Source organism: Plasmodium yoelii (assembly GCF_900002385.2).
Source record: "Plasmodium yoelii strain 17X genome assembly, chromosome: 13".
NCBI lineage: Eukaryota > Apicomplexa > Aconoidasida > Haemosporida > Plasmodiidae > Plasmodium > Plasmodium yoelii.
The window spans coordinates 1,892,074-1,916,617 of NC_036185.2; the positions used below are offsets into that span (position 1 = coordinate 1,892,074).

General features: G+C 22.2%; 9 protein-coding genes across 9 annotated transcripts; 4 read left to right on the forward strand and 5 right to left on the reverse strand.

Annotated features, from left to right (window-relative positions):
• Positions 1-6: 6 nt before the first annotated feature.
• Positions 7-802, reverse strand: PY17X_1342900 (beta-hydroxyacyl-ACP dehydratase; the record flags this gene model as incomplete). Its single annotated transcript, XM_724275.1, has 2 exons — positions 7-143; positions 244-802. 2 exons carry the CDS (start codon positions 800-802, stop codon positions 7-9), a joined length of 696 nt encoding a protein of 231 aa, XP_729368.1.
• An 888-nt stretch (positions 803-1,690) lies between these two features.
• PY17X_1343000 (60S ribosomal protein L6, putative) lies at positions 1,691-2,881 on the reverse strand (the record flags this gene model as incomplete). The annotated part of the gene is made up of 2 exons (XM_022957200.1): positions 1,691-2,217; positions 2,836-2,881. The coding sequence occupies 2 exons, from the start codon at positions 2,879-2,881 to the stop codon at positions 1,691-1,693; spliced, it is 573 nt and encodes a 190-aa protein (XP_022813657.1).
• Positions 2,882-4,739: 1,858 nt separating this feature from the next.
• On the reverse strand, positions 4,740-5,407 carry PY17X_1343100 (V-type proton ATPase subunit G, putative; the record flags this gene model as incomplete). The annotated part of the gene is made up of 3 exons (XM_022957201.1): positions 4,740-4,913; positions 5,039-5,139; positions 5,317-5,407. 3 exons carry the CDS (start codon positions 5,405-5,407, stop codon positions 4,740-4,742), a joined length of 366 nt encoding a protein of 121 aa, XP_022813658.1.
• A 1,582-nt stretch (positions 5,408-6,989) lies between these two features.
• On the forward strand, positions 6,990-7,994 carry PY17X_1343200 (acetyltransferase; the record flags this gene model as incomplete). The annotated part of the gene is made up of 1 exon (XM_719828.2): positions 6,990-7,994. One exon carries the CDS (start codon positions 6,990-6,992, stop codon positions 7,992-7,994), a length of 1,005 nt encoding a protein of 334 aa, XP_724921.2.
• A 444-nt stretch (positions 7,995-8,438) lies between these two features.
• PY17X_1343300 (60S ribosomal protein L23, putative) lies at positions 8,439-9,609 on the reverse strand (the record flags this gene model as incomplete). Its single annotated transcript, XM_022957203.1, has 4 exons — positions 8,439-8,523; positions 8,636-8,881; positions 9,031-9,232; positions 9,585-9,609. The coding sequence occupies 4 exons, from the start codon at positions 9,607-9,609 to the stop codon at positions 8,439-8,441; spliced, it is 558 nt and encodes a 185-aa protein (XP_022813659.1).
• Positions 9,610-11,989: 2,380 nt separating this feature from the next.
• PY17X_1343400 (aspartyl protease) lies at positions 11,990-13,696 on the forward strand (the record flags this gene model as incomplete). The annotated part of the gene is made up of 1 exon (XM_724849.1): positions 11,990-13,696. One exon carries the CDS (start codon positions 11,990-11,992, stop codon positions 13,694-13,696), a length of 1,707 nt encoding a protein of 568 aa, XP_729942.1.
• A 1,514-nt stretch (positions 13,697-15,210) lies between these two features.
• Positions 15,211-16,530, forward strand: PY17X_1343500 (conserved protein, unknown function; the record flags this gene model as incomplete). Its single annotated transcript, XM_723092.2, has 1 exon — positions 15,211-16,530. One exon carries the CDS (start codon positions 15,211-15,213, stop codon positions 16,528-16,530), a length of 1,320 nt encoding a protein of 439 aa, XP_728185.2.
• Positions 16,531-18,966: 2,436 nt separating this feature from the next.
• PY17X_1343600 (glideosome associated protein with multiple membrane spans 1, putative) lies at positions 18,967-20,208 on the forward strand (the record flags this gene model as incomplete). The annotated part of the gene is made up of 3 exons (XM_720004.1): positions 18,967-19,280; positions 19,376-19,437; positions 19,679-20,208. 3 exons carry the CDS (start codon positions 18,967-18,969, stop codon positions 20,206-20,208), a joined length of 906 nt encoding a protein of 301 aa, XP_725097.1.
• Positions 20,209-21,284: 1,076 nt separating this feature from the next.
• PY17X_1343700 (vacuolar protein sorting-associated protein 52, putative) lies at positions 21,285-24,497 on the reverse strand (the record flags this gene model as incomplete). The annotated part of the gene is made up of 1 exon (XM_022957204.1): positions 21,285-24,497. The coding sequence occupies one exon, from the start codon at positions 24,495-24,497 to the stop codon at positions 21,285-21,287; it is 3,213 nt and encodes a 1,070-aa protein (XP_022813660.1).
• Positions 24,498-24,544: the final 47 nt, after the last annotated feature.

Here is a 24,544-nt window from a genome sequence, read left to right on the forward strand (position 1 = left end):
TTTATATCATTTTGACATTGCAAAAATCATATTCTCGATTTCTATTACTACATGATTACCTACATACCCAACTCCTTTTAACTTGGCAATTCCGAGTGTTGGTTTGAACAAAATTTGTTCTACTTCCATCACTAATGTATCACCTGAACAAGCAATAAATAATTAAAATATAATAGGTAAATATGAATATATGTGTGTAAATATATGTGTAAATATATGATGGTCCGTTTTTATTATTCCAACCTGGCAAAACAGGTTTCTTCCATTTAACACCATCTACCCCTGCGAAAAGAAATAAATTGTCTTTACTTTTATTTTCGCTATTTTTAAGACATAAAATACCACCTAATTGTGCTAAGGCTTCTATTTGAAGTACACCAGGCATAATTGGTTTTTGAGGAAAGTGGCCATTAAAAAAATGTTCATTTGCTGTAACATTTTTTATACCAATTATTTTTTTATTTGGTTGTATATATAATACTTTATCTACTAATAGAAATGGATATCTATGAGGAAGTATATTTTTTATCTGATCAATATCAATTATTTCCGAATTTAAATTTGGTGTAATATTAGATGAAATTATTTTTGCACTAATATTATCATCCTTTTCAATATTATTCATATATATTTTTATACTATCATTTTTATTTACCCCATTTTTTGATTTTTTTAATTTATTTTTTTTATTAAAATGTTCGAAGGCTGGGAATAAAAAATTGAAGCCTTTCTTTTTTACACCCAAACATAATACTGGAAAAAGGACGTAAACAAAAATTATAAAAAGTTTCATTATCCACATTAAGAGATAAAATAAGTGTATCACACATACTAATCAATGAAAATTGTTTTGTTTTTTTTTTCACAAACTTGTGTTTGGAAATATGTCAAAAAATTGGCAATCAAAATGAAATAAAATTATGGCATATACACTAAGTATTACATTTTATTCGATTTTATTTATTTGCTATTATCGTGTGGTTTTTTATTTTTATATTACACCGTATTCTATTTTTATTTTCGTGTTTTTTTTTTTTGAAAGAATTAAAAATAAACTCTCATAAAATTACAACATTTCTATATAAGTGTGTGTGAGGGCTGAAATTTCAGGTTGTTTTTTTTTTTAATATTTTTGAGAAATAAAAGGAGCTTATAAAAAATGTGTGTAAAATCAAAGACATATGTATATATATATATCTTATTTAAAAGGATAACATTTTATGTTATGTCAAAATAGTATATAAATAAACATTCCATATTGTATGCACATATTGTTTGCAACTTGGTGTAACCAGACTTAAAGCACTTAAAAAAGTTACTAGCCAAACATTTTTTTTTTTTTTTTTTTATTTATTTTTTTTTTTTATTTTTTATTTTTTTTTTTTATTTTTTTTTATTTTATTGGAACATGGTTAATGGTGAAATAACTTTATTTTACATTTAATTCAGAAAAAAAAATAACATTTTTCTGCTTCTTTAGATTTAAATTATGTATATCTATTTTTTTAAGGTTTAATTAGGGTAACAAAAGTTTTAAAATGTTTTATGTAATATATGCATAAATGTATGCACATTGCTAATAACACACGTATTAATAAGGAGATAATATCTTTTGCTCAATTTCAATATTATTATATATGTAAGTATAGGTAAATAATATATAATTATTATAAAAAAAAAAAAAAAAAAATTATTCATCTTTTTCTACAGTTGTAACTTCAGATACATAAATACCATCAAGAAACTTACGAATATCCTTATTTCTACATAAAACTGATTGATGTATTAAAGCAGCAGTTAAAGATACATTTTCGATGTCTGCTCCACTAACATATATTTCGTCTTTAACATTTGGTGATTTTTCAATAAGAACACCTGGTAATGCCTTAACAAATCGAACTCTTTTTTCTCCTAAATAATTTCTAATTTCAATTAATTTATTATCATTAACAATATTTGAGTTGATGGGAAAATGTGCATGTACTAATCTCATTTTGTATAAAAATTTTTTAGTTACTCCAGTAAACATATTTTTTAAGTGAGTGCACACAGTTCTGATACAAGCCAATCTATCTGGGACACCAAACCACATAACTACTTTTATGTATTTTTTTAATTTGTTTAAACGAATGTCAACTGGCAAATGTCTAAAACTCTTTTTCAATGTTCCATGTTTTCCTGTTACTGTTACTTTCCTCGAGTTTATTGCAACTTGGACTGTAAGGGGAAAAAAAAAAAAAAAAAAAAAAATATTATAGAAAAAATAAAGAAAAAATAAAGAAAAAATTGTAGAAAAAATTGTCGAAAAAATTGTAGAAAAAATAAAAGTATTGAGGACAGACTAAACAGGTCACACAACTTGGTATATATAATATGCACTGTACAGAAGATGGTAAAATTGGCATACATAATATGCACTGTACAGAACATGGCAAAATTGGCATACATATATGCGACATAATAGTAATAGCTTTTTTTTGTGCCATATCCAACGCACAATATGCTTGGAAAATATAGCAACTAATATATCTACATATTGGTGGTTTCTTATATGATAGTATGTACATATATATAAGTGCTTGTTTAATTATTTTTGCATATAATATAACTATACATTTTTAGTTTTATTTTCATATTTCCCTCGAAAGTTTGGGGATTTATAGTAGCATGGTTAATGGTATTTTATTAAATAATTATCAATAATGCTTATACAAATACATAATATATATACCCAGTTTATTTAGCATGAAATATATAAAATTATATAATCCATGGTAAAATATGTAAATAATTTTTTTCCTTTTTTTTTTTTTTGTTTTTATTTAGTTATCTTACCTCCTTCAGGAATTGTAATTTTTTGTGATGATACTATGGTTTTCATTTTTAAAAAAATTATTAAAAAAATATATAATTATGATCTTAAGGCTTTTTTTATTTTTTTGTAAATTTTGAAAAATAATTATTTTCCTTTATTTTTCTTATTTTTTTTTCTTCCTTTATTAATCATTAATAATTGGAATTTTGTTTAAATATATTTAATATTTTTTTTTTTTTTTTTTCCTTTTTCCATAAATAAGAAACATAATATTTTCATACTATTTTTAGTAGTTTTTTATATACATACAACATATTATAATATATTCATCATTTTATTTTTTATTTTTTATTATTATTTGATGGTAAAATAAGTTACCCATATATAAATGTCACATAAATATTGCTGAAGCGGTATACATTTCATATGTAAGCAATATTATAATAAGTATCATATATAAAATTGATATGACATACCCTTTTTTTTTTTTTTTTTTTACTATGCCTTCTACAAATTTATAAAATATTTTAATATATATGCATTAGCATACATATAAATAATTATAAACATATTTAAGCACCTTATTATATATACATATATTTTTTTTATAGATTTTTTCCTGGCTTTTTTCATGGCCAACCAATATTTCACTATTATAATTAATAAGGGTAAAATATGAACTAACAATGAAAATGTGTTTTTTATTTTTTTAATGATAATATGGAAAAATTAAAAGAAATAACAAATAATATATACAACTTTTATACATTAATATTTTTCTATATATTTATTGTAATTTTTAAAAATATAAGAAAAAAAAAAAAAAATCGCCTAAAAAATTAACCGCTTTAATCACTACATATAAATTATTATAAGCTTAGTAGTAAAAAAATAGCAAATTAATTATTTTTTAATATATATAATTATAAATATTATAAAATTTATAAATTAGCATGGAATTATATTTTATTGAAAAAAAAAACGATAAGCATACTAAATAGTTATGTATTAGTTATGTATTAGTTATGTATATATATGTATGTCATTTATTGGGGGCTTCACTATTTCTCTATATATCCCTCTTAAAGACATATATAATAACCAAAAGAGCATTGGTCAAAGTTAGTAATACATTATTAGTTTTCTTTGAAATGGTTTAACATATTTCCACTTTAATTCAATTTATGTGTTGTGCATATTAAACATGCCTATACCCATATACATAGAGTTTGAATTTGTCTCAGTATATAATATCTGGGCAGCAAACAATAATGCAACTATAACGTGGTAAGTATGTAATAATAATAATAATAATAATAAATAGATGGGTAAATAGTAGGTTTATTTTATTATATATATACATACATACAGTTTAATGTTATTATAATTGTGGAAACAAAAAAGGGTGAATGCAAAAATAGAGAAAAGGGAAAAAGTGTATGAAAAAATCAAACAAAAAAAATATTAAAAAGTTAAAAATTTTATGTTTAACAAAAGGAATCCGACAGTGTATATTCTTGGGTCATATAAGTTTGTTGTATTATTTTTTGTTCTTCTATTTTGTATAATTCTTTTCTTTTTTTTTTCTAATTGTTTTTAATGCACTATATTTAAAAACGTTAGAATAATAAGAAAGGAATTGCAAATAATAGAAAAACAAAAAAATAATACAACAAACTTAGAATTAAAGCACATACTTCACATTATAATATTTTTATAGCCCTTACAATTTTTCATTAAACATGGAAATTTATATGGGCAAACAAAAAATATGCATTATACATGCATATATATACGGTTGTTTGTTGGGAAGAATAATTTTATATATTTAATTTTTAAAATATTTATGAAATAAAATAATTAGATATTAATCAAATAATTATTGTTTCATTATTTTATATTATTATTATATATATGTACAAATCTACATATATTTTTGCACACAATCAGGGATGTCTATATCAACTTTGAAAACTTTATCATATACAAATTGAGCAACCTGGTCTTTATTTTTCTTAAACAAATCTTTATATCTTTTTATTTCATCTTTTGTGTTTTGCTCAATTTTAGTCACAATCTCATCTTCAGCAGTAGATTTCTGGAAAAAGGCATAACGAAAAAGGCAAAAATAAGTGTATATATGTATATATCCAATTTTATTCATTATGCACACACAAAATGCACAGTTCATATTTGGCTATTTTTTTTTTCTAGCTATATTACTTCTTTATGTCCTTTAGTTAGACGCTCCTTTTCTTTGGCTCGAAAAATTTTCAACTCCTCCGTTGCTGTTGCTTCAGCTTCTTTTAGCATTTTTGCCCGTACTGATAATATCAAAAAAAAAAAAAAGAGGGGAAAAAAAAAAAAATGTTTTAAAATATTCTTGCCGTTCATAAAAATAATAGAATTTAATAGTCTTGTCATAATTTTTTTTTTTTATATATTTATGGCTTTTTGAAATAGGTAGAATAATATCATCTTATAAAAAAAAATAATCTTACCATCTTTTGCCTTTTTAATTACTAGATCAGCTTCTTCTTCGGCTTTTAATAATTGTTGTATTAAAACATTGGATCCTTTGCTTTGTGCCATTTTCTTTGTATATATATATATATATGATATTTGTATTTATTTATCTATTTCCTTAATTATTTTATTTGTATTTCTCATATTTTTTTTTTTTTTGCAATGCTATTATAATTAAAAAGAAACCTTTTATATGATAAAACAAAATTCACTTTATATTGACATATTTCTATGCTTATATATTTTTATTATTATATTTTTAAAAAATCGGGAAAATAATAACTTTTTCATACGAATTCACATAAATATATATATGCATTCATATTAATTACCTATGAGGGCAATTTTCTTTATTTTCTTTATTATTATTATTTTTTCCCTTTTACCCGTTATTTTAAGCATACAAATAAATATGCACGAAATGTATATTAATATTTAAAGTATATTGCAATGTGAACTTTCAGGATATGGTCACAATTTTTTTAAAACTTACAAGTCGTATGTATTAAAATAAAATAGGTTTTGCATACATACATTTTTTGTGAAAAAATACAAACTAATATAGATATATGTAAATTATCAAAAACAAAAAATAAAATAGTATTATAGTAAAAAAAAAAAAATATATTTTTGTTTGTGTAAATTATAGGCAATAGAATGCTATTGTTAATGAAGGTGTTTAAAAATGCTTTATATTTATTTCATTAATTTTATTACTATGTAATATTAAAATATATATGTAATATATATATATTTATTTTTTTTTTCTTTATTTCTTCGTTCGGGCTTTAAAATAAAATAAAATTTGTGCATTTTAAAAATATCATTTTAACCTGTATATGTAATAAGACTATAAACATTTCTAGTGTGTTAAAAAGAAAAAAAAATATATATGCAAATTATTTGTAAATATTATTATTCGACTTAAGAGAAAAAATGAACGCCATATAATATTCTTGTTATTAAATACACCTTTGATGGACATTAAAAATTTATTACTATTATTATTATTGTTATTATCCATTTTTATCATTTTTTATTATAAGAACGATAATGGAATTTTTCAATTAGCTTTAATAATAAATAAAAGGACACAATTCTTTAAAATCATAATTATATACGTAACATTTACTAAATGTAAAAATGCATTTATAATTTTATGCCTTTTTTATTGCACGTCTTAAGTTATAAATCTACAAAATTGAAGAATAAGAAAGAGAAAAAAAAAAAAAAAAAAAACATGTACACATAAATGTGCATATAATATATATATGTACATATGTATGTGCAATTTTTTTCTTGGGCTTGTTTTATCAAGCTATATTGATTTAATTTAAGACAAGTTGTATTTAGGTATTTTTCTCTTTTTTTTTAGTAACTGACAAAATGGTTGGAAAATGATAATATATATATATATGTTGAATTTCTTAACTTTTTTAATTAATCATGTCTTTTTTTCTTAACCACATTGTCGACTTTTAATTTATATACTCTTTGTATCAAGCACGGGTAGTATACATTCTCAACTAGCTAAAAAATACGTACACACATATATATATGTATATATTGCCAATTGTGTTTGATGTATTTAGAATTATATTATCATAAGATTGGAGTGCTTTGATAAAAATAACATTTAAATTTCAAGATGGAAATTCTCGAAAATGATATAAAAGAAAATAAAAATGAGGAATTAAAAAAAACTACGAACAAGAAAATAGACAAAAATTCCGAAAAAATAAAAAAAGATAAAAAAGAAAGTACTAATAGTGAAATAAATAAAAACTATGGAATAATTAAAATTGTTCGTGGGTGCCAAAATGGTGATAATATTTTTGACTTTATCAATGTAGAATACAAAAAGAAATATATAATAAAGAAAATAAATAATACTAGTGAAATTATAAACGAAACAAATTTAGAACAAAAAAAGAATGAATATATTTTTTTTGAATCAATTAATTCATATGAATTAAAAAAGTATAAAACAAGTGATATTATATTTAATATGTTAGTTGATATTACAAAAAATAATATGGAAAATTTATATAATGAAAGTAATTTTTTAAATAAAGGATGGTCTAATTTAAAAAAGAAAAAAGAATTTATGAGTAATAAATGTAAACTTATATTAGGTTTTAAAAATGTAGCTAGAAATGAAAAAAAAAATATGACCAAGTCAGGTAAAAATGATATTAATCCAAATAGCGAACAAGACGAAAATTGCCTTGGAAATAATATTGATAAGGAAAGTGACATAAACTTTATAAACGTATTAAAAAGTAATAATCCAGAAAAAGTAGAAGAATATTTAAAAAATAATAAATTAGTTTGTTTTGTCCATTATAGAATAATTCCAGATTATTATCCATATGAACAAAATATAATTTGTTATTTATATGAAATTCAAATAATTCCCGATTTTAAAGGTATGGGTATAGGTAGCCATTTAATATATATGCTAGAATGTTTATGCAAAAGTATTAAAATAAATAAAATTTTATGTACTGTTTTAAAAAATAATACTAATGCTGTAGCATTTTATAAAAAAAAATGTTTATTTGAAATGGATGAAAATTCACCAGACAATTTTAACACAGATAATTCAAAACCATGTGAATATGAAATTCTAAAAAAAGAAATAATTTTATAAAAATTTTATCTTTGTCATTTATAAATAAACTTTAGTATTGAAACTAAAGTTGTTGATTTTTTTTTTTTTTTTTTTTTTTTTTTCACCCCGTGTTTGTCTCACTTAGGGTATTATCATTGTTATATTTATTATACAATTTTTTAAATATATTCGCAACAAATTTTTTAATTTAAGAAATTATTGTTCGTTATACATTTTTATTTTTTAAAAATATTAAAAAAATTTTTTTTTTTTTTGTAAGTTTCTTTATAACACTATTATCCTATATATGTATAATATGTATGCATATATAAATATCAAAAAATATACTTAAATGCACTCTAATTATTGTTTCTAAAAATATGAATTATTCTACTATTGGCATTATATATGTCTCCAAAAAAGCATATATAATAATGTATTATGCATATCTGCACATATATATATGTGTGCAATTTTCATTCTTTATAATATTCCTATTTTGTTTGCTACTTCTAATGCATCATGATCTTTGGATAATCGGACATATGCCTTTTTATCTCCATTTAGTCTATATATAATAAAATTATAAATGAATATGTAAATATATGGAATGGTTATAAGATAATATAAATTTTTGATAACATGCAGAATATAGTGTTAACAAAAATAATTTCACTCACCTATTAAGAACATTGACTTTAGCACATTTAATATCGAACAAAGATTTGACAGATTTTTTGATTTTTCTTTTGTCAGCTCGTTTGTCACAAATAAAAACAAGGGTGTTTATTTCTTCGATTTTTTTCATTGCTTTTTCTGAGGTTAAAGGATATTTTATTATACCATATTTATCTAAAGTCTTTTTATAACAAGACTTGAGGATTTTGGGGCATTTTGGATTCTTCTTTAATTTTAAGGTTCTGGGTCTGAAAAAAAAGAGGTAAAAATGTTTATGAAATATGAAATTACAAAATTGGGAAAGGTGAAAATGTTACATGCATAGTACATATAAATATCCATGTATTTTTTTTAATTTTAAAACAGAAATAGAGTGTGAGTTGTATATATATATAACCTTTTAAAACGAATGGAAGTTGTCATCTTTTTGGTTTTTTTCTGAGAAAAGTTGTCTGCTTTCATGTTTGAATTTTTATTTATTGTTTTTTTGACCACAGTTTTTCCTTTATTCATTCCTTTTTTTTCAGTTTTTTTATTAGCTTTATCTTTTGCGTTGCTATTGTTTTTTCCATTAGCTCCCTTGTTATCTCCAGCGTTTTCTATAGAATAAAAAATAAAAATAATTATTTTTTTTTGAAATATGTACTATATAGCTATTTACAAACATAACCCTAATATTAATCATGAAGTAAAATAAAATCACATTCAAGATCAACCATATGTATGTATATGCGGCATACTGATACTCATTTTAGAGATAAAACAGTAAATGCATAATATATATGAAATATATGAAATATATGAAGTATATATATATATATACTCTTATTATGTTTTTTTATATATTCTTATAAACTTATGAAATTGTAATATATATTTTTTAGTCATTCGATATTTTCGCCTTTTTTCTTTCTTTTTTTCATGCTTTTTTTTCTTTCTTTTTTTTCTTACTTTTTTCGTTAGTTGCTTTCACCATTTTGAATAATAATTATAAAAAGAAGTTTAAAGATTAATTTTGTTATGTAATATTATATTGTAGTATATAATTTAAAAAATAAAAAAAAAATGGTTTTCCTTATAAATCCCAAGCTTTTTGTATTTTATGCAATTTCTTTACTAATGAAATTTATTCGATGTTTTATTTATTTATTAATTTATTTTCCTTAAAATTTATAAAAAAAAATGAAAGGGGATTTTTGTATGCATGCTATATAATATATTATATATATATATTGTATATATAGTATTAATAGTAATCCTTACAGCAATACAAATTTAATAATATATTGCAAATTAAGCATAATTATAATAGATAAAAAAAATATTGTATATATATACTTCGCGCGAGTAATAATATGTACAATACCAAATAAACCTAATTTTGGGGGTAGGGATTTTATTATTTTTTTAAATTTTTTTTTAATTTTTTTTAATACACCCATATATAGGAAAACCCAAAGCCTTTGCTTATTTTTCACTTTTTTTTTATTTGACTGTAAATAATTTAAAGCTCCGATTAAATTTTATTATAATTACAATATATTATAAAGGCATGAAATATTTATAGTATACATAATAAAAGCAAACCCCAATTTCTTCATATAATATAATCATATATATATATATATATATATATAATGTAATACATATAATATAATACTATACATATAATATAATACTATATATATAATATAAAATGTAAAATACGTATAAATATACTCTTTATTTTATGCCTAACAAAATATGTTATGAAAATTATTCAATCCCACAAAAAAATATTTTGAATTGAGATTTTTCCCTTTTTATAATTATTTACATAAAAAAAGCAAAGATCTTTTTAAATATTATTTTATTTTTTCGTTTTTTCGTATTTTTAGTTATTCCTTTTTAGTATTTCTTTAAAAAGTGTGATAGGGGGTTTTTACGAGGTTTAAAAAAAAGAGTAGCAATACTAAAAACAACAGGAATAATTTATGAATAGAAAATAAAACATAAACATATTGTAAAATTGTGTTATTATAGACTTGTATTGAAATTGTAACAATATTAATATAAATAATAATATAAATAAAGTAATAATAATAATAAAACATAATTATAAAATCAGGAAAATTTTAAGGAGACATTGGTGGTACATATATATACATTATTTTGTTTATATTATAAACTATCATATTTAATAACAGTTATATTACTGTATTTTCGATTTTCCTTTTTCTATATCTTTAATTTGATTGTTATAAATGTTCTTACTAACATATTTTGGTAACTTAAATAAATGCATACTTTTGTGAATTTTGCCTGTACAGCAATATTTTTATTAGTGTTGTTTTTTTTTTTTTTTTTTCCCCCGAAACATTAATTACATTAGTACAATTATTTTAATTGTTTCATTTTTTTTTATTATAATTTCTCAAGGTATACAACTATGTGTATAATCTTTAAAGGTGCGTTATATATATACACACCCATTTGTTCTTTACTTTCAATTTCTGTTTTTGTCATATTTATGTACAGTTACATTTAGGCTTGAAAAGTAACCATTTTAATTTTTTTTACCATTTTATTAATAAAAATGTGACAAAAAAAAGGGTTATTTGTGTGTATTATTATCACTTATTCTATACAGAGAGAAAGAAAAAATAAATGCAAATTAAAAAAAAAAAAGTAAAAATAAAATATTTTGAAGCATATTATGAATAATTAAAAATACTTGTATGTCAGGAAAATACGTCATTTTTAATTTTTTTTATATTTTACCATTATTTGTTTATTATTCATATTATTTATTTTGTTATTATTTTTCTTCATAATCTTCTTTTGTAATATAATTAACATTTTTTCTCGTGACAATATTCATTTTTTTCATTCATTGTCCTTTTGGTTTTCGACCTTGCTGTACATGTAAAAATTAATAAAGCTGATTTAAAAAAAAAAAAAAAAAAAAAATTAATTTCATATGTTAAATTTATAAGTATTTAAATTCTTCAAAAATAATATGTGTTAGGAGAAAAGTTGGAGAAAATATATTATGTAAATTATTTTTTTTTGATATACTTTTATGGTTTTGTAAGTATTCTAATATGTATGCTCTCTTATTATTGTGAAAATGTTATGTTTTGTTTAAATTTCGTCTAATTGTGAAATAGTATTACCCCCTAACAATGATATAACTCACCTAATATCTTCTTGATCTATATGTAAATATACGAAACTATACCGTATGTATATATACGACATTTGTGCTAGCCAATTTGCAAAAAATAATTAAAAAAAAAAAAATTAGTTAGCTAACTAGCTAAACAGTTAGAAAGTGATGAAAAATGAATGAAAATTAAAAAACCAAAAATAAAATAATGGGTTTTTCTAAATTATATAATTTTATTATTTATTTTATAATAATAAATATTTTAGTTCAAGCAAATAGTGAAGATGAAAATGTATTAAATAAAAATAACGAAAAAAATGTATTAAGTAAAAATAACGAGCAAAATGTATTAAATAAAAATAACGGGCAAAATGTATTAAGTAAAAATAACGAGCAAAATGTATTAAGTAAAAATAACGAAAAAAATGAGGAAATCTATAAATATAAATTATATGGAGATATTGACGAATATGCATATTATTTTATGGATATAGAAATAGGAACACCTGGACAAAAACTTTCACTAATAGTAGACACAGGATCTTCTTCATTAAGTTTCCCATGTTCAGAATGTAAAGATTGTGGGATACATATGGAAAACCCTTTTAATTTAAATAATTCATCAACATCATCGGTTTTATATTGTAATGATAATACATGTCCATATAATTTAAAATGTGTCAAAGGAAGGTGTGAATATTTACAATCTTATTGTGAGGGATCTCGAATTAACGGTTTTTATTTTTCGGATGTTGTAAAGCTCGAATCGACCAATAACACTAAAAGTGGAAACATAACTTTTAAGAAACATATGGGATGTCATATGCATGAAGAAGGTTTATTTTTATATCAACATGCAACGGGGGTATTGGGATTAAGTTTAACAAAACCAAAAGGTGTACCAACTTTTATTGATTTATTATTTAAAAATTCCCCTAAACTAAATAAAATATTTTCATTGTGTATTTCTGAATATGGAGGGGAACTAATTTTAGGGGGATATAGTAAAGACTATATTGTCAAAGAAGTTTCAATTGATGAAAAGAAAGAAAATATCGAAGATAATAAAAATGAAAATATTGATTCTATTGATAAATCTGTAGAAATAAATAAAAATAAATCGAGTGTAGATGACATACTTTGGGAAGCTATAACTAGAAAATATTATTACTATATAAGAGTTGAAGGGTTTCAATTATTTGGTACAACTTTTTCTCATAATAACAAAAGTATGGAAATGTTAGTAGATTCTGGTAGTACCTTTACACATCTACCTGACGATTTATATAATAATTTGAATTTTTTTTTTGATATATTATGTATACACAACATGAACAATCCTATTGATATAGAGAAAAGATTAAAAATAACAAATGAAACATTAAGTAAGCATCTTTTATATTTTGATGATTTTAAATCTACGCTAAAAAATATAATAAGTACTGAAAATGTGTGTGTAAAAATAGCAGATAATGTACAATGCTGGAGATATTTAAAACATTTACCAAATATATATATAAAACTGTCTAATAATACTAAACTATTATGGCAACCTAGTTCTTATTTATATAAAAAAGAATCATTTTGGTGTAAAGGACTAGAAAAACAAGTAAATAATAAACCTATTCTTGGATTAAGTTTTTTTAAAAATAAACAAATTATATTTGATCTTAAAAATAATAAAATTGGGTTCATTGAATCAAATTGCCCATCTAATCCGATTAATACAAGACCGAGAACTTTTAATGAATATAATATAAAAGAAAATCATTTATTTAAACAATCATATTTTAGCTTATATACCTTTTCAATAATTCTTGCCTTAACATTTATACTATACATTATTTTATACATTAAAAAATTTATATCTATCTATTACAACCCGTTGCAAGGCGAGAACACCTCACCCGACTAAGCGGGGTAAGTAACAGCCAAATGGGCAGAGCCAAGTAAACAATAACCAAATAAATAAGCATGCATATAAACACAGACACATGCATACACATACATACACATGGATACACATACATACACATACACATGCATATACATATACATATACATACGCACACACATTTGCGACCTCGAGTTTCGCACCTTCCGCGTGCTATCCAAGGTGCCAATTCTCCTCGGTCACCATATTGCGTATATATAGTTGTATTATTTTGTTCACAAAATAATATTATCAATTGTTGTTTTTATATTTTATCATTATTCCACAATTACATTATTGTTTGTGTATTTTTATTGTTTTATTTTTTTGTAACTGAAATGACTAGCTAAATTTTGATGTTTTATAAAATACAAACACTATTCTTCCCTTTTTAATTTATGCATATATATATATATATAATATATCGTATGGATATGGTATACGATTGGGCAATATTTAACGTCTCTTTAAAATAATTTATCACATGAGTACTAGAAATAGCGTTATAGATACTTTTATAATATGTCATATTTTTTGTGCTTTCAATAAATGAAACTAAAAATAATGATAGTAGTAATAATCTACTGTGAATATGGGGAATGACAAATTGGCTATGTACATATAAGTGGTTGTTATGTTATTTTTTTAAATTTGAAATTAATTAATCATGTTCCATCAATTGATTGTAAAAAATGATATATATTTTTTTTTTTCGATTATTATTTTAACAAATTTAGTTAATATATTGTGTATTCAAATTTGAATGAGCATATGTGTCGGCTCGATACAACACTGGGGTGATGAATTTATTATGAACATAAAGAATAAATAAAAATTAACAACTGGTTATATTAATTAAAAATTTGATAAAAATATGAATTTTTTTATTAGAGATTTGCAAAGCGCCTTCAGCTTATATATAAACGAAATTTATTTTTATAGATAGTGAATATATGCATAAAAAGGGAATAAAAAGAGAAAAAAAAGGGAATAAAAAGGGGCATAAAAAGGGGCATAAAAAAGAGAATGAAAAAATAAAATGTTATACATTTTTTGGTATAATTAGAGTCACAAATACTGAAATAAAATTATGAGAAATATATAATATATTCAAAACCTTAAGATATATTATTAATTCTGAAAAAATAAATATATATATCACATATATGGAAACATCTATCAGATATGTGTATCTTTTTTTTTCATTTTTTTTCATTTTTTTTCGTTTTTTTTCATTTTTCACCATGCCTTTATATTAGATAAGTATATTATGCAAAATATTTATATCTTGTTGATGGACTAAACATATTTTCCTTGTTTTGTAAGAAATTAACATTTTTAAAAGAAATCCTAAAGTTATATTTTTTTTAAAAAACACAAAACGACGCATATATATATACATATACATGCATATGTATACTGTATGGTCATAGAGATTGTATAAATATAGTTCTTCTGAATTTTATATATTATGTTTTTTTTTAATTCACTATAATATGAAATACGAAATATTGTTTATTCTATGCAACCTTTTCCTTTACTTTCAAAAAGGTTGGGGGATGTACCTAAATAATAATTCGTTTTTAAACAAAAAAAAAATAGTTTCATTATTCGATTATGGTAATTCGATTAAAAAAAATGAAGATAATAATTTGATTCAAAAAAGGTACATATTAGGATTAATTAATTCGTACAAAGGTATTGATGGAAATTCCAAAAATGAAAAAAAATTGTCAAAAAAAAAAAATCGTCTATTTTTTCTACAAAATAATATAGATTCTGTGAACCGAGGAAAAACAAATGGGTCGTTATTTTATCAGAATAATAAGGAAATAAAAAAAATGAATAAAAATCGAAAAATTGGAAATAATAATAATAATAAAAATGTATTATATGCAGAAAATTATAAAATAAATTTAACTGAAAAACCAATAATAGAACAAGTCCCAAGAAATGTAAAAGGAAGAATTAATGAGTGGATTCCAGAATTTGAAGAAAATAATACATTAGGGTTTTTTCCAATCTTATTAGAAGAAATGTCTAACGAACCATCACCACTTCAAATAGGATTCGAAGATTATATGCAATTTAATGGAGAAAATGTTGAAGAGATATTTAAAAATATGACAAGAGAAGTTAAAATAAATAATGAACCCAAAAAAATATTTGGTATGTGTTTTTTTAATCATAAAACTGGAGCATTAGCACCATTAGCTGTATATGCAGAAATAAAAGATGTTACAAAAGTAGGAAATAATTTAGCAGTTAAAGGTTTAGTACGTGGGCGTGTTATTATTGATGAGATAATAAATCAAGAACCATGTATTTTAGGAAAAATATTACCTATAGAAGATAAAAAGGGTTTAGTAGATACAGAAGAAAGCTTAAAAATTGTTGATGAGATTATTAGAATCCATGGACAATGTACTACTATGGAATCACATTTGATGGAACAATTAGATCAATCATTTGCATCTATGAATATTAAATTAAGAAATGATTTAAAAGAATCTATAGATGCAAAATTAGAAAAATTTCAAATTGATCCTTCAGATGTAGAACAAAAACAAGCTTTTATTCAAATTGCATCTTTTGCTGCTTTTGATTTCCATTTAATGATAGTTGATAGATATGATGCTCTTATGTTACAAAACTCAGAGGATAGATTAAGATTAGTACGTGATAAAATTAGACAAAAACAAAAACAACTAGCTATTATTAAAAATACCCCAAAAGAAAAATTGCAAGAAATTCTAGAGCAAGTACAAAATATTAAAAATCAAAACATACCTCCTCCGAATTTTCCAAAACCATAAGCATTTGTGATTATTCTAAAAAACATTTTTTTTTTTTTTTACATTTTTAATATATTAATACGGTTGTGACCTTGGAATTATATCAAATGAGGTAGAAATGTGGGGAAAGGGAAACTAAACTTTCCATATCTTTTTTTAAGTCATAAAATTTAGGCACACAATTGCCTGAACGTACATGTATATTTATTTTATGGCCGGATTTATTTAAAATAATTCACCTCCCATTAAACAAAACTAGGCCATGCTAATGCTGATGCAATGCTAATACTTGGGCATTAATAAACACAAATTAATGGAATTGTCGCCCCACACAATATCCTACTTATATTGTACATTTTTAATAAACCATAAGTATTACATATATATATATATTACACTTTTCTCTTATTTTGTTTTATAAGAATATTTATATATTTAACGAAAAAAATATATATCGCTAACCAATTTTTGCATTTTTCTTATTTTCTTATTTTTTTATTTTCTTATTTTCTTATTCTCTTATTTTTTGTTTTCTTTTTTGGTGTATTATTTTTTTTAAGTTTTAATTTGTTCTATTTTTAATATTAAATTTAATTTATAAAAGATAATACAATACTTTTATTTGTTTGATACAAATTCAAATCTGTACATTTTAATTCCCTGATCATATAATTATAAAAAAAAAAAATACACACATTTGTGTGTTAGCTTAACCATCAATAATATTATGTAACATCATATAACCGTTGAAATATTCATATCCTTATAAAAAGGAAAAGTTGTTCTGATTTATCTTAAAATATTTTTAAATTTCATCTGTTTTTTTAGTATAAATTTAAAAAATAATTTAATAATATATATCTATTATTTTATTTTTTCATTACACATATTTATTACCTTACCCAAAAATATACAATAACAAGTTGAATAGTGTTCCTATATAATCATTTTTTATTCCCACATATATTCCCCATTTTATTTTCAGTGATATATATGTATATTTATTTGTTTGTTTATTTTCCCTTGTATATACTAATTTTAATACAAACTATAACCTGTGTTTACCCTCAAACAAATGATGTGCAATTTTTCCAACTCTCATACATATGGATATATAAAGCTTTCATAAAAAATAGACAAAAACAGAAATAAAAATATTATCAGTAAAACTGGGAATAATAAATTATTAAAAATAGTACATTATAGATTAGACTTTTATATACATAAAATGAACTTTCGATTTCAAAATAACAATTGCACACACAAAGTCCTCGGAAATTTTTTCTATGGAATTAATATTTTTAAATTTTAGGAATAATTTTCTTAAAAAATCAAATATGATTTGTTCAAATATATATGTATATAAAAAAATTCTACATTTTTATAATTCAACTTTTTTAACATATTTTTCTATAGCCATAAAACATTTTAATATTCACCTATTGTATATATATACATACATATATTTTTTTTTATAGGATAATGCTATTACTTTATTTTATTTTCATCCGCTGTAGAGGATATGCATTATTGGTGCGATTATATATGTTTATGAAAAAAGGGAAAATTGTATAATATAATACTAAAAACGTACTTAAGTTTCCTTTTTGCGTTTTATATGGACGTGTGAAAAATAATGAGATATTATGCGGTTAAATGTATGTAAATACATGTATAAGTATTTCCAATTAAGGTAATTAATTTTGTTCATATAAATTATGTCCAAACATTATTATTTTCTATTTTGTTCATAATTTTTGTTTTTTTTTATTATTTTTTATTATTTTTTATTACTTTTTAATATTTTTTTTATATTCTAGAAAAATATGTACATATATATATATGCATATAAAAAAAAAAATAAAATAAAAATATGCACATGAAATAAAAAAAAATAAAAATTCACTAATTAGCAATATGGTGTGTACATGTAATTTCCCATATAGATATACAACAATGTTTCAATTTCCAATTTAATATTCTTCTGTTTTAAAATATCAGTAAAAAAAAACAGTTAATAAATTAATTTGCGTAATATATAACTTTATTATATATTTAGGTATACATACAATAATAGTATTATAATACACACATATACAATTTTGTAAAATTTTAATCAAACTAAAAAAAAAAAAATAATAATTAGTGAAATATAACACATGTTATGTTTGTGTATATTTGAGAAAACGAAATATTATATTCAGATAATATTTTATATATATATATATATATACCCATGTGTGTGTATTTAAATATGTCCTAAATAAAATAAATTCAATGTTTTAATTTATCATTTTTTTGTCTACCTATTAAATAAATAAATATATATATATTATATTACGATTTTTTTATTTTATTAGTATATATTTTCTTAGTTATACATATCATAATTTTAAAAAATAAAAAAAAAATATAATTTTTTTTTGACTAGTTTTAAATTATTGATTTTTGTGAAAAATGTTTTTTACTTATGTTGTTCGTCCTGGTGAAGCCCCCGAAGGCCGAGGGCCACAATTTGAGCCATTTTGGGACTTTTTTATGAATTTTAATTTACGTGTTGGGTTTTTAATCCAATTTATTTCGTATACTTTGTTAGTTTGTTCCATAACACTTATAGGAAAAAACCCATTAGGTATTTTAAATTTTTTAAGAGCACTACCAGGAACTGTTGGAAATGCACCAATGCCTTTAGTGTTTTTGAGCATTGGAGGGTTCTTATTAGGAACTCTTCTAATTATGTCCTTCTTACAATTGACCGAAGATGATAGCAGGTATGAATAATTATTTAAATGTGTTATTACATACTATTTATTTGGTATATTTCTATATCAATATTGTTTTTTTTTTTTTTTTTTTTTTTTTGCAGTATTAAACAATCAAGAGGTTACAGAGCAGGAACTAAATTTTTATTACAAGCAACATCTATGGGTATGCACACATTAAAAAATGTATTCACTTAATTAGTTATGTTTGCTCATGTCACCACGTTTGTTCATGTCACTATGCTTGCTCATGTCACTATGCTTGCTCGTGATTCGATTTGACTGAAAATGGAATGTGGATACAAATAGGTGTCATTTATTTGATAGAGTATTGATTGCTCGCGATTCGATTGCACATATACTTAATTGAATATTAACATGACGATGTAATTATTTTATATTCACAGGAACTGTATCATGGAGTTTGTCTTTAATATGTTTAATGGCATCTTCATATTATTTTGATGATCCATGGATGGAAGAAAAGATTGGTGCCGGTTCTTCATGGATTTTATATTTCAGTTCAAGATTGATAGATGCATTTTGTTTATTTTTATATGGATCTGGATGTTTCTTTTTAGAAGTATATCATTCTGAAGGAGCAGGAGAAGCTTGGGGATGGTTATGTGGAATGTGTTTTATAGCAACTTCTTTTGTTGAGGTATTAGCTTTAACATTATACAATTCTCCAATTTTTGAATCATTAGATTGGTTTTATTGTGTATTTTTGGGTGTAAGCCTTGTTGCTAGTTCAATATGGGGAATTTTATTTGAACCTATAAGTCATAGATATGATGTAAAATTAACACAAAGTGCTATGAGAAATGAATATTACAAATCTAGAAATGCCATGGCATATTATGGTCCCGCTGTTGTAACTGCAAATGGAGAACTTGACATTGAAGCATCAACTGAAAATGCAACAACTTGCAAATAATTTTAAAATTGTCTAAAAGAAGGAGTGCTCACATTTTCAATCATTACTAAACTATTAGTTTGTTTCACATAGTATAGCACCATATATATACATATACATATATACATATACATATGTATGTGTGTGTGCAAATAAATATGAAATTTTATTATATTAAAAGTAGGGACAAAAAATTTTCAATATGCACAAGCATACATGTTTTTTTTTTTTTTTTTTTATGTAACAATATTTAGAAAATGTTTAAAAAAAATGGGAAAAAGTAAAAGTTATTTATATATGAAAAAAAATGTATTTATGTTCACAAAAAATGTTGCAATATAAAATATAGGAGGATTAGCTATTAACGATAAGAAAAAGAAGCGATGGAAAAAAAATGTAAAATAAAATGTTATTCTTGTTTACATATACAAAGTATATGCAACTGTATAGATTGAAGAAATGAAACAATCATAATTGTTTGATATAGAGATAATTTATTGTTATGTGTGTTTATATATATATATATTTATATATTAATATTGTCCCTTACAGTTGATATTGCACATATTTATATGTGTGTAGATATTTGTTTGGGCTTATACACATATTTCTATCGATAATTTTATATTTTATAATTTGTATTTTTTCATGACATTTTAATTTTTTTTTTTCCCTTTTTTTTGTGTGCGCGTCATTTTTCTATTAAATTTTTCATCAGTTTTAACATTTCATTAATTATAATTTAATTTAAATTAATTTATTGTTAAAAAGGGAAAACCATGTCACAAGGATGTAAATAAAAAGAATAAAAAAAAATAAAAAAAAATAAAAAATAATTGTTTGGAGAATAATTTTGATTTGTTTTGAAACTACACAAATATACAAGTGTAGAAAAATGTACTAAAAATAAAACAAAAAAATAAATAACATCGGTTGTTATATTAGTGTGGATTGAGAAACCGAGACAGGGTTTTATAAAATTCGAAAAAAAAATATATTTTATTATGCAAAATATAGCTATATATGTATATGCCGTATGAATGTGGAGATTGACTATCAATTAAGTTTGGTCTTAAAACTGTGTGCCTTTATTGTGGTTAGAAATATTCTCCTTCGTTATCTAAATTTTTTGAATTTTTTTTTATTTGTGTAAGAATTATATCTATAGATGGCAAATTTTGGAGAGATAATGGGGTTTCTGAATTTTTGAAAATTTGTTTAATTAGCTGTTGATATCGTGTAAAATATAAAAGTATTTTTGTATTAAGGGTTTTTAATATATTTATAGAATTAACACGATTTGAAAATGATTTTAAAATTTCGTCCTCTACATTTTTAAGCAATTCTTTCCATTTATTAGTAAAAAATAAAGCAGTAGTTTCCATTAATTTTATATCTATTTGTGATAATATATTAACATTATTTATGTTATTATTGGTTATATCATTTATATATTTTTTTTCAATATTTTCTAAAATATGTTCATGTTTAGAAACAAACAAAATTATATCTTTAATATATTTATTTAATTGTAAATCAATAAAATAGGATATATTTTTTTCAATAACTTTTTCAAAAGGATTTATTTTGTCTTCATTTATTTTGTTATTTTTTAAAATGGTTATAATGTGATAATAATTGTTTATTAGAAATAATAATTTATCATTTATATTTTGGAAATTATTTGATAAATTTAATAAAACATTTATGATCATATTTTCAAAATTTGAAATAAAATTATTTAAATGCCTATATTTATTTATTAGTTCATTATGTATTTCTTCTTCTACATATTCAATATGTCTTTCCGCCCCGTTTTCCCCTTCATTTTCTGCCCCGTTTTCCCCTTCATTTTCCACCCCGTTTTCCCCTTCATTTTCCGCCCCGTTTTCCGCTTCATTTTCATTTGTGTGCTTCCCTTCTGAACACTTCTTTCGAAACATGAATTCATAGTCATATGCAAGCTTATTTAAAATAATTAAAGATGAATAAAAATCAGAAAATGCTTTTGTAATAGAATGTACATCATATTTAATATGAATTGGAAATGAAGAACTAAGGAGGTTTGTTGCTTTTTGTTGTGTTGTATTTTTGATTTTTTCATTATTATATATGTAATTGTTTTTTAGTTCAGTATTAGATTGTGGAGTGATATAAATTTGGTTCATTTTATTGATATTATTTCCTGTTTTTATATCATCTAATTCATTTTTAAGATCTTTATTTTTTTTATCATCATATATTTGTACAAACTTATCTTCAGTATAATTTATGGGAATGCTATTTTTATCAGTAAGAATATAAGGTGCAACAATTTGAGTTCGATAAATTGTGTTATATACTGTTTTTTTATCTTGAATTTGATCTTTATCTAATTTATAAAATGATAAATTATCATGATTAACAAAAATTGTAATAGACTTATAATTTTCATTGATAATGTAATGTATTTTATTCCAAACAATATTTTGAATTTTTTCTACAACCTCATATAATAATAAAATTTGTCTATTTTTAATTATATAAGCATTATATATATTAATTATATAAATAATAAAAAGAGAAATAAAATCAAATGTTGTATTTATAAAATTAATAAAATAATTAAAACATACTGATATAGTTTTAGAATATATTTCCAAAAATAAAAAATCAATATTTTCATAATTTTTAAAAAATTTTGAAATAAATAAATATTCACTCGTTCCAGTATCTATAAATAATTTATTTATTAATTTATAAATATGCTCAAAATAATATATTGTATTATTAGATATAGAAATAGTTGGTACTGAATTATTTTCATTACCTTCTTTTTCTTTATCATCGTTTAAAAATACATTTTTTATATCATTTAATATATTATCTCTATTATTTAATAAAAATATATTTTCTCTTTTATCAGTTATATTCTTATTTTTAAAACTGAATCCAAACATATCCATCATTTTATTTTTTGCAAGAGCGATGCCTGAACTCCCTACTTCCCCAATTCCCGTAAGACTGGAAACGAATATCCCGGCAGCATTATTGGGGTCGTTATCTGGGTCGTTATTTGGTGCACAATTTTTGTCGTTATTTGGTGCACGATTTGTGTCGTGATTTTTGGGACGATTTTCCGACCTGTTCTGGGAATTTCCGATTTGGGTTGCGTCTGCGAAGGTAGAGGATGGTTGAGGGGGGGGGTGGTAGTTAGTAGAAGATTTGTTTGTATTTCCTAAATTATTATTTTGTTTGTCTTGTAAATATGATGGTGAAGATTTTCCAATTGTTATATCATCATTAAATTTGATTTGTTTATCGATAAAATTGGAAATATAAGTTTGGAATAAGTTATAATAAGTTTTATTTAAAATAGTAATATATTTCTTAATTATATATGTATATGCATTTTTATTATTATTATATAAAAATGTATTAAGTATATGATATTTAATTATATGTTGTTGAATAAGATATATATTATTTTTTTTATTTGATATATCATTTAATTTTGAAATAAAAAAATTATATATTTTATTAATAGCTTTATGTTTAAGCTTTTCCAATTCATTATAAGATGTACTAATACTAGGATATGAATCAAATAAACAATGTCTACAATTTTCTATTTTTTTATTTAGAATATATATATTTTTAATAAACATATCATTTATTTCGTTATTAATTATATCATTAGTTAATTGTGGGGTTATTAAAACAGTTTTAATATATACATTCAATAATTCAACAATTTTTTTTCTATTTTTAATTTTATCATCCATATTATTTGTCAAATTTTCTATATTTTTAATATTATCTGAAATGTCTTTTATATTATTTTTATATTTATTTAATATTATATTTACATCATCATATGTATTATTACATTTTTCTATTTCCTCATAAGTTTTGTTTATTTCATCATTTTCTTTAATCAGCTTCTTTACCATTTGTTCTGTATATATATAAAAGTTTTTATTTGTGATTCGTTCAAACTCGTTTCTTTCATCATTTTGAATTTTTCCTTCCTCATTTTGAATTTTTCCTTCCTCATTTTGAATTTTTCCTTCCTCATTTTGAATTTTTCCTTCCCCATTTTGAATTTTTCCTTCCCCATTTTGAATTTTTCCTTCCCCATTTTGAATTTTTCCTTCCTCATTTCGAACTTTTCCTTCCCCATTTTGAGCATATCCCTGCTCAATATCTTCAATTTTGATTTTACTGTAAAAATTACAATTATTTTGTATATAAATATTTTCAAACTCTTTTAACACTTGTGGATTGTCCTTAAATTTGTTTATCAAATCGTTTAATTCGTCATATTCCATTTCTTTCCAAAAATATAAATAGCTTATTCATTTCTTTTTTTTGCTAA